The 11,190-nt window shown below is 43.8% G+C and overlaps 1 protein-coding gene across 1 annotated transcript; it reads left to right on the forward strand.

The window, feature by feature from the left end:
- The first annotated feature begins 677 nt into the window (after positions 1 to 677).
- dolpp1 (dolichyldiphosphatase 1) lies at positions 678 to 9,207 on the forward strand. Its single transcript, NM_001017014.2, is given in 8 exon segments — positions 678 to 762; positions 2,870 to 2,970; positions 3,293 to 3,377; positions 5,233 to 5,332; positions 5,927 to 6,025; positions 6,110 to 6,238; positions 7,800 to 7,889; positions 8,760 to 9,207. Coding segments are annotated over 8 exon segments (717 nt in total). The 5' UTR covers positions 678 to 686; the 3' UTR covers positions 8,797 to 9,207.
- The last annotated feature ends 1,983 nt before the right edge of the window (positions 9,208 to 11,190 follow it).

The following is an 11,190-nucleotide window of genomic DNA, read 5'->3' on the forward strand; positions in this document are numbered from 1 at the left end:
CAGAGTGTCAGAAGATGTGGTTTATGAGTGGCGCCTGCAATGCACATATTTGATGGCGGGTGTATGTGTACCATTTACTAGCTTTTTACCATCTCATTACACAGGAATTGCATCCCCTATCCCCTGGGAACCCATAACATTAGATTATGCAGCCAAGGAGCCCCCAGAACAGCGGGTAAGAGATATAACCTCCTATGTATCTTAGCTTTGGTGGAAGACTCGGTTCTTAGTATGGGTGACAAGTAGAAGGCTGTGGATATCAGTGGCCATAATCCCAAGAAGGTATTTATTTAGCCCAAATACCACCCTCCATCCAGCTAAGGCTGCAACACTAGAAAGCATAAGGAACGCGTCACAATATGCCACACATCCACTCAGCTCTCCATGATTCCAATATACTCAAACTTAGAACGGCAGTTAATAAACACTTTACGGCCTTGACCGAGTATCGGATTGGCTTATATGGTGGAAGATATCGCTCTTTGATTGGCTACGTCGCACGCTAAACGTCGCGCAGCCCTCGCCTCGCCCCCACACCTCGCCTTTCATTGGTTACTCGCCCTCCATGCCTCCCCTATTCATTGGCCAACCCTAACGGATGTTATTTCTATTCCCTCCCATTGGTTGGCGCCGCCTCCTCTCTTCCTCCCTATTGGTTGTTTCCAAACGCCCGGTATCCGGGTAAGATGGCGGCGGCAGAACAGTGCTTGCTGTCTGCTCAGTGGCGTCCGGTTTCCTTGACACACGTAGAATACCCTGCAGGTAAGGACGCGCCTAGCCCTCGCCCCTGCCTTGTTCAAGGCGCCGGGCTTGTCGAAACGAGAATTAATGACAACAGTAGGGGTTGTGAGGCAGTGAATCTCTCACAGACGGGGAGCCTTCCAAGTACTGCGCATGTGTATTACCGGCGAGACTTGCTGCCAGACAGCGAGGTACCCGTTTGCGCATGCGCTCTGTGTCACTGGTGTAGTGGGAATACCTATGCTTCCTGGTATGAAGCGTAGATTATCATTGCAGTACCTCATACACCTCATAGTTGCACAGCCCCCCCCCCCCCCATAAAGACAAGGAATGTCAGACTTATTATTGCTTTATTTCACAGTGCTGCTAATTTCACTCAGAACTGTGCAGCGCTAAGACCACAGCTGTTTGTGTTTTTGGGGTGGAAAGGGGCAAATCGGATGAAACTGCCCTAGCAGGTACATATAAGTACCACATTTAGGATTCCCGCTCGGCCCATTGTTAAATCCACATCTGTAATGGGGGCTTTGGCAATACAAGTTGTTTCAAGCTGCAGGATATACTGGTTAACGAGCAGCCACGTATCTTGCGGGTGTCTGTTTTCTATAGCGTTGTGGGGCACTATAGATAGCTACTGCCCTGCTTTATCGCACAGTACTTTCTGGCACGAGTTTCTTTAGAATGAGTGTTTTCACATTAAAGGGCAAACCAGTTGTAAAACCTTTCCAGGTGCATACGCAGGTCTTGACTGGGATTCAAAATAGGCCCTGGAGTTTCAAGTACACTGAGGCCCAAACAGGCCCAATAAAAAGTGACTTGCCAGGGGGCAAGCCTGTCCAGGTCTGCTTGTGATGGACCCACATGTCTCTTCCTTGAGCGTTTCCTTTAAAAACTATTTGGACCACGTTGCTTTATGCTGAGCCACAACATGCCATCTTGCCAGGACCTCTTTGTGTTCCACTCGCTGCCATTGGCTCCACTCGCAGAAAGAACTTCCCCTGGCTGGGTGTAAATGGGTATGGGCTCTACAGGCTCAAGAAGGGAAAAGGGGACTGAGTTCACAGGCACCCCCCAGTGTATTAGACTTGACTTGCTCTTGAAATTGCTACTTGGTTGTGAACTGGTGTGTGAGTTACAGTTTACTTTTAATTTATTTAAACATTTTTCAGTCCGCAAATTCCTTCCATTTACTTTCTGCCTTCCCCACCGATATCTCCCGCCTCCTTTATCTTTTGGGGTAGATTTATCAAAGGGTGAGACTAAACCTCACCACAGTCTACCAGAGGGTAATTCTGTGCTGCTTGTATGGAATATTCTGGGGCCACATTTGTCGTGCCATTCACTTAAGTGAGAAACCAGTAACAGCCACTGGTAGAGACATTTTTTTGGCCCCAGTGGACATAAGAAACATCAGTCGAGCCTTTAAGTTAACTTTTAGTGTGTTATAGAAAGAGCCTAGTTCTAAGCAACTTTTCCATTAGTCTTCATTATTTGTTTTTATAGTTTGTGAATTATTTGCCTTCTTTTTTTAACTCTTTGCAGCTTTCAAATTGGGGTCACCGACCCCTGAACCAAAAAAAAAATTGCTCTGTGAGGATATAGTTTAATTGTTATTGGTACTTTATATTACTAATTTTTCTATTCAGGTCCTCTCCTAGTCATATCAGTCTCTCATTTAAACCACACCATTGTTGCTAAGGTAATTTGCATCCTAGCAACCAAACAGCTGCTGAAACTCCAAGCTGGAGAGCTGCCAAGCAAACACTGAAATAATAATAAAAAAAAAAAAACTACAAATAATAGAAAATGAAGCCCAATTGCATATTGTCTCAGAATATTACTCGCTACATCATACTCAAAGGTGGGAGACCTTTCTTTTTGGATGTCTGTCTAGACATGAGAGTGCCTCCATCTGCTGGATAATGGTTGCCATTCCCCCAGAGTGCAGTTTGGTGCCGCTTATCTGAGTTGTGCTTTTGTTTGCATATTTCATGTAGATTTGAAGTGCCTGCCAGTTTCCCCAGATACATTATTAATCATTGTGCTCTGTCCCTGCTGCAGATCTGTCTCCGTTTTACCTTTGTAATTGCACATTTAGGGTTTGTAACTGTCCTGCTTCTCTTTTCAGGAGATATTTACGGGCAGCTGTTAGCCTACCTCAGCTTAGGGCCAGTTTTCCTCCTCATCAGTTTTCTGACGCTGATTATATTCAAGAGGGAACTTCACACGGTAAGGCCCCCCATCCCACCCTCTTTTTCACATATGTCTGGGTAATATGTTGAATCCTTTCCCAAAACCTGTCTATCTGCATAATGAAAGAAAATAGCGTTCTTTGCACTAGAAGAGCCAAAAATCTGATTTAAAAATCGTGTTTTGGCTCTTAAAGTTATCTGCTTTTTGTGGCCCCTAAAAATCCACTGGGTGCTGCCACCTGGGCAAGGCACATAACTTGTCTTATGGCGGCAGCGCCACTGAGATGTATGTTAGGAAGTGGCATGGAATTAGTTTGTTAGTGCAGTTACCCTTTAACATTTGATCTATCTGTTCCCAGATTTCCTTTCTGCTGGGCTTGGTGGTTAATGAAGGTGTTAACTGGTCAATAAAGAATATTGTCAGAGAGCCGCGGCCATGTGAAGGTATGTAAGAGAGAGGCTGTGTTTAAAGGAATATTGCAAGTTTGGAAGAAACTTACTGCTAATGGGAAGTGCAGTGCACCATACAGTCATTAGGGGGCCTAATACAGATGAGGTGTATGGCCTCTCTTGCTTAATGAAACCATAGATTCTCCTATCTCTTTGTGAGAGATAAGCCAACCACTCTTAAGGTTATATCAGTCCTTTAGACCGATTCGGCGCCTTATCTTCCCGTGTGACAACGGGCCTGCCTGACCGACATCTGGTCTAAAATCAGGCAGGTTTGATTTTTTCCGTCTGATCGGGCACTGCATCGAGCCAAATTACCCTAATATCAGCCACCCGTAGGTGGGGACATTGGGAAAAGGCTTACCGTCTATAGCCACCTTTAGGCTGATGTCTCACGGAGTGTGTTACTTCCCCGCGATAGATCTCTGCTAACGCCAACGACAAACTGCTTTGAAATGCCTTTCCACCAGCAACAATAGAAGTCGCTGGTGCGAAGGCCTTCGCGTTGCTTGAGTTTTCTGAAGTCACGCAAAGTTGCCTGCAGGAGAAAACTTTGTGCGACTTCGGGAAAACTAAAGCAATGTGAAGGCCTTTCCACCAGCGATTTCTATTTGTGCCGGTGGAAAGGCATTTCGGAGTGGTTAGGTGCCCACAATTTATCGTGGCAACTAACATGCTCTGTGGGACATTAGCCTTAAAGGAACAATAACACCAAAAAATATAAGAGCTTTGAAGTAATTAAAATATAATGCACCGTTGCCCTGCACTGGTAAAGGTTGTGTGTTTGCTACAGAAGGATTACTATAGTTTATATGAATAAGCTGCTGTGAAGCCATGGGGGCAGCCATTCAAGCTGAAAAAAAGGAGAAAAGGCACAGGTTACATAGCAGATAACAGATAAAGCACCACTTTATGCTACAGAGTTTATCTGTTATCTGCTGTGTAACCTGTGCCTTTTCTCCTTTGAATGGCTGCCCCCGTGGCTACACAGCAGCTTATTTATATAAACTATAGTAGTCTTTCTGAGGCAAACACACAGCTTTTACCAGTGCAGGGCATCAGTATATTATATTGTAATTCAATTTATAAACTTTTGTTTTTTGGAGTTACTGTTTCTTTAAGGTGGCCATACATTGAGCAGATCTTTTCCCTATGTGCTCACCTTGAGGGGGATGAAGGACCAGACCTGTGTGTGATGCAGTCCTTGATCAGACAGCCTCCAAATTGGCAATTATGGTCCGATTGTTTGGCCCGAGGGCCAAACAATCAGACCATAATTGCCAATTTGGAGGCTGTCTGATCAAGGACTGCATCACACACAGGTCTGGTCCTTCATCCGGTGGGAAAATAAAACCTTAAGCCTCAGTAAAAATCTGCAAATTAATAAACTTGAAGGCAATAATTACTGCAGTACAGATTACAATACAGATTGGAGTGATTAATCACAGCTGGTGGTTGTGGGTGTCTGCACTGGTGCAACCTTTGCTTTGTCTTTGCCTGCTTCCAGGGAAAAAAAGCCTTAGGGATAACAGGAAAAAAGGCTGCTTGGGGGTCCAGAAGGAGACTTGATGTGCACAGTTATTACCAATGTATACAAAATCAAAACCGCAGAAAAGCTAGAATATTTCACGCCTGAATTCTCATTATTGGGCATTAAAGTGACCACTAACAGTCTTGGCACGGCTCCAAGTGGGTTGTCTGTATTTGTTTGCCTTTAGATCTCAAAAGCTGCCCTTCTTTATGTACTGCAACCTGTATATATAATCCATGTAATTTGGGTAGAGTTTCCCTTTCAGATCACTCAGTTCTTTGGTTTCCACTTGTACTAATACCGTTATTGCATCCATAGGGACCCATGCAACAGTGACTACAGAATATGGTCTCCCTTCCAGCCATTCCCAGTTCATGTGGTTCTTCTCAGTGTATTCATTCCTCTTTCTGTACTTAAGGTGAGTGCCAGTGTAGCAGAGGGACCAGTAGTATTTGTAGGAAACAGATCTTTATCTCACCCAAGGTTTGGGAGCATGGGGGACCCAATGACTAACAGTGCAGTGTTGATCTGTCAGTTATAGACCCCTCTGGTGTTGTCATATATGGGCAGAGAACTGCAGTCACATCACCGGGGGGCATGGTTCAGGGGAACAGTCACTGTAGGGGCTGAGATGGGCGACACTATTGGGAAAGTTAGTCCTGCCACCCATGCAGAACCCGGCAGGGTCGATCAAGCCAAACCTGCCTAACCCACGTTGGTTTCAGGCCACCTCCTGCCCCACTATCGCAGAGGGAATTGTTAACTATTTTCTGGATCAGCTAGACATAGGATATTTCATTAAGTGGAATATTTTCTTGATTATCTACTATGCCTGGTAATATCTAGTTATATAACTGCCAGTCTGTCAAGTCTTATTGTGGCACCTGAGGGCACTTTCTGATCACGGTGGCTACATGCGGGGCATTTTGATACTGCACCGTTCCTTCTGCTGCCTCTTTTTTCAGTGATGATATGAGACATAGAATCTCTAAACCTGTAATTTCTCCCCCAGGATGCATCAAACAAACAATGCCCGTTTCCTGGACCTCCTCTGGCGGCACGTGCTGTCACTGTGCCTTCTGACAGTGGCATTCCTTGTCTCGTACAGTAGGTATGCACAGATCTGCATGTTGCTTACAGCATGGATCTCTGAGACTGGTGTGTTTTTAACTGGTTTCCATTTTTTGCCCCTTAGAGTGTATCTTGTGTACCACAGCTGGAGTCAGGTGGTCTATGGTGGCGTGACAGGGAGTGTCTTGGCCATTGCTTGGTTTGTTATCACACAAGAAGTTCTGACACCCCTTTTCCCGAGGATTGCAGCATGGTGAGTCCGGCCTAGCAATACCTAGCAATTCCTGCAAGTACAGTTAATTCCTGGGCTTCACTGGGGCATATTCTTTGCCAGTGTCTCTGCTTAGGGCTGGCTGTTTGTGGTTCAAAAAATGCATTCTCCAAAATAGCCACGGAGGGTTGGCATGGGCAGAGTCAGGCATTTTTCAGCCTTTAGAGATGCACAAAGTGAAAGGTAGGAGGCAAAGTACAAACAAAACATGGTGTCTAATTCCAGGCAGTGTCATCATGTGGCTACTAAAGCAAATAAAGTGGTGTCTTGTATAAAAAGGGCATTGACTCAAAGGATGAAAACATAATTTTGCCTCTTTGTAGGTCTCTGGTAAGGCCTCACCTTGAGTATGGGGGTCAGTTTTGGTCTCCAGTCCTTTAAGGATATTAATAAGCTGGAGAGAGTGCAGAGACTGCAACTAAACTGGTAGAGGAGATGGAAGAGTTAAACTATGAGGTTAGACTGTCAGGTTTGGGGGGTGTTTCTCTGGAAAAACAGCGATTGCGAGGGGACATGATTACTCTATACAAGTACATTAGAGGGGATTAGGCAGATGGGGGGGTTCTTTTTTTCCCGATTGGCACACCAGAGCCCCCCCCCCCTTTAGATTAGAGGAACAGAGCTTCCATTTGAAGCAGCGTAGGGGGGGGGGTGGGGTTTCACAGTGAGGGCAGTGAGGTTGGGGGATGCCCTTCCTAGTGATGTGGTAATGGCAGATTCTGTTAATGCCTATAAGAGGGGCCTGGATGAGTTTTTAAACAAGCATAGTATCCAAGGCTGTTGTGATACTAAAATCTACAGTTAGGGGTATATTTGTCATGCTGTGTTAAAAAGTGGAGTGAAGCACTACCGGTGATATTGCCCATGGCAACCAATCCGCAATTAGATTTCAACAGTTAGAAAACCAAAGCGAAGCATCTGATTGGCTACTATGAGCAACATCCGCAGTAATGTTTTACTCTTTTTTTTTTTTTTTTACACAGCATAATATGTATGTATATGTATATGTATGTGAGTGGATAGATAGGTCAGTATGGGTCTGTATGTAAGTGCATAGATAGGTCAGTATTGGCCTGTGACTGCTGGCTTTACTTGGAAGGGTTAAACTTGATGGACTCTGGTCCCAACCCATCTTAATATGTAACTATGTAAACAGGCACAGTCTGCCATTTTTTTTTTCTATCCACTCTAGTTAATTTCTTGCAGGTTTCTGTGCTTCTATTTGGAGGGGCAGATGGTGGAGGCTCCTCTGCTTCTGTCATTCAGCAATGCAACAGTAGACGTGGCTGCATTTTGTACCTTCCATCAGATATTTTTTTTAATCCAGAGTGAGGTGGAAAATGCAGCTTTGCCCCTGCTGCAAGTTACTTACTGAGTGTTGTAGCACTGATGAAATAACCACTGTGGCAGTTTGATTTTTAAAGGGGAACTAAAGTCCAGGAAGCAGCATTAACATCGCCATACATAGCAGCTTGTATCCCAGGCTCCTCTCTAGTTACACCCCTGGATCACAGTAACTAACTGTCATTTCCTTTCCCCACAGGCCAATCTCTGAATTCTTCCTAATCCGAGACACCAGTCTCATCCCCAACATCTTATGGTTTGAATACACAGTCACTCGAGCAGAAGCCAGGTAATGGGAAATCAGTGTTATTTTGTGCAGTGTTTTGAGTTAATGGTCTTTATGACAGTGACATTACAGTTGGTCTACATATTCTATTATTTTTTGTTCAGCAGCTCTCTGATTGCTATGGTTGCGTACCCTAGCAACCAGGCAGTTTTTTTATGAGAGGCTAGAAGATGAACCAGTTGAATAAGAAAAATAACAAATAACAAATAAAAAAGAAACACAGAAATTGTAACCTTCCAGAAATATTTTGGTTTTTTTTTTGGTTGCTTTGGTCCATTTAAAACCTGGAAAGAGGCAGAAGAGGGAGGCAAATAATTCAGGAAGTGCTGCTAAGAATAGTATGTTCTACAACAACTTTTTCTATGTTATATAATGGCCTATTCTTAGCAACTTTCAATTGGTCTGCATTTGTTAAAGTTCTTGAATTATTTGCCTTTTCTGCCTCTTTCCAGCTTTCAAATGGGGGTCACTGACCCTGGCAGCCAAAAAAAGGCGATTGTTCTGTGAGGCTATAGTTTTATTGTTATTGTATTTGTTAATTCATATAACTTATCTGTCTATTTAGGACCTCTCCTATTCATATTCCTGTCTCTCTTTCAAACCACTGCCTGGCTGCTAGGTTACATTCAACCCTGGCAACCAGATAACTCCTGAAATTCCAAACTGGAGAACTGCTAAACAAAAAAAACAATGAAATAATTCAAAAATTGCAAGTATTGGGGGGAAAAAAAAGACCAATTGCAAAGGAAAGCACTCTCTACATCATACTAACCGTTAACATAAAGGTGAACTATACCTTTTTTAGCATTGAACTTTCACCCAAAAATGCCAGTCCTCTCTATTGAATTCTCTTATTTCCTCTGTTGCTTCCAGGAACAGACAGCGCAAACTGGGCACCAAACTCCAGTGAGCTGATTCAGAGAGACGAGACCACTGGGAGGGGCGTCGGCAGTTAGGATCCACTAAACCATGGCCGCCTCTGAAGGGGACTGTAGCCAGCGCCGCACTCATGCTGCAGCCAGGGAACCTTTTAAACTGACCGACCAAATAGTTTAAAGCGAGACCTTTTTGTGGTGATTTCCGCACTTCTGCATGGCCGCGGGGGGGCTGCGGCGCTCACGTGCATGCTATCCAATGAACCTTCTCCAAATACTCAACTCAGGAGAGAGGCGGCTGTCATCCTTTTTCTTTGTTTTTTGTTTTTTTTTTTTCCCATTTTTCTTAAGAAAAAGTGCATATCCCTCCCCCGAGACCGTTTTTTTTTTAATGCATGGATTTCCACTTTTTATTTAATTTTACTTTTTTTAAGTAAAAAAAAAAACAAAAAAAAAAAACTGAAATGGGTCGGGGGTGGAGGGGGTTAGAATTGGGAATAATTATGCACCGTTATTCTCTGCACCGTTTGGATGATTTCTGCTGCATCGGACCCAACCCCTCCCCCACGCGTGATAGAAGACAGCGCCCTTTGTTGTGACCGACACTGCAGAGCTCATGTGACAGGGCCTAGCATAGTAGCCGCCAAATAACACTGCCCCCTAGGGGCATTCGCTATGCTCTCTGAGTTGCCTATTGCTGACCGGTTGAGGAATTTCCGGCTGAAAAGCCGTTGCACTTTGTGGAAGGGTTTACGAGAGAGAGAGGACTATAACTTACCCTTTTAACACTAGTGATTTTTTTTTTTTTTTTAGTTTTTGATTTTTTTTGTGCGAAAAAAGGGGAAACAAAGTAAAACGTCAGGTCTTCTGTTTCATCACTTCATAGCAGCGTCATGGATATAACGTCTGCTGCAGTTAGTTAACCAATCATACTCAAGTCTTGCCTAGGAATGAATGGTGATGTTTCTCTACCCATCTCTGGTGCTGCCCCCCTCATACAGTCCAGTCGGCCCACATCTATTCCTTAGTGCAAGAAACTCCCAACACCCTTTCAACTCCATCTTCCAGTCTGTGGCTGTTGCCTGAGGATGCTGGGAGCTGTAGTTCTGGCATTTTGTGGATTGGAAAAATCCCTTACTGTAGAGCATGAGTTAATGTAAAGCAGACCTGCATTTAATTGTCTTTTTTTTTTTTTTTTTTCTCACCGACCAAGTCCAATGTTATTGCAGCTGCATTATTTTTATTGTAAAACACAATAAAATCTTTTCAGATCGTTGAGCTGACGTTACAGGAATACACTGCCGATGGGGAGCAGGGGCTCCTTTAGCAAGTCAGGGGTTAATTTGGTATTCTGACAGCTTTAAGAACTAAAGTAATAGCATTTATACAGGTAACTTTCATATCATGTACCCCCTACTGTAAATAAGGATTTTGTAAGTCACTGAGGGGTTCTTTGACCATATAAAGGAACAAGGCTGCAGGCTGAGTTATACAGGGAACTCCAAGTATCACTCATGTATTATAATGGATAATGTACCCCCCTACTGTAAATGATAAGGATATTAGAAGTCACTGAGGGGTTTTGTGACTATATAAAGGCACAAGGCTGCTGGCTGAGTTGTGAGTATTACTCATAAGGGATATTAGAAGTCACTGACTTGCATTTCAGTAGAACATTTGGCTGCTACTAACCATGGTTCCCGTAGCTGTGGGAGTTGGGAGGCAGTAGTACTCAGTAGTACAATGTGTGTCTTTAAGTACAGGAAAATGATAGACTTGTAGCTGAACAAGGGATGTGGGAATAATTGAGCCATCGCTTCAAAGGAGTGAGGTGAGGTGGGGGCTGTGCCAGGATATCCTTCCAGAACACAATGTCCACAATTTCCCATTCACGTTGGGACCCAGCAGTGCTTCTATGCGGATATCCTGACTGACGCAGGATTTGCGGAGGGAAATGCTACTGGGGACCAGTTCAAACTGGCTTTAATGGCTAAGGCTGAATTTAGAACATGTTTGACTATTTGCTATGGGTACTTGTAAGAGAGTAACTATATATTAGCATAGGGGATTGTGCCAAGTGATCTGGGCCTCCTGCTGAGCCCCTTAAAGGGCAGAAGGGTTCATGTAGTTACCCACTAGCCTAGTATTCCCTAAATAGGATACGGCCACAGATGCTTGTGGTTATATCAGGCTTATAGAACAGCTAATCACAGGACAGCACTAGTCCATCATTAAAGGAGTAGTTCACCTTTAAATTAACTTTTACTATGTCGTAGACATTGCTATTCTGAGACAATTTGCAATTGGTCTTCATTTTTTATTCTTGATGGGTTTTTTTTTGTAGTTATTTAGCTTTTTGTTCACAGCTCTCCATTTGTTATTTTACCAGGTATCTGGTTGCTAGGGTTTTTTACTGTAGTAACCAGTCT

The sequence above is a fragment of the Xenopus tropicalis genome, chromosome 8, assembly GCF_000004195.4.
Source record: "Xenopus tropicalis strain Nigerian chromosome 8, UCB_Xtro_10.0, whole genome shotgun sequence".
NCBI classification, from domain to species: domain Eukaryota; kingdom Metazoa; phylum Chordata; class Amphibia; order Anura; family Pipidae; genus Xenopus; species Xenopus tropicalis.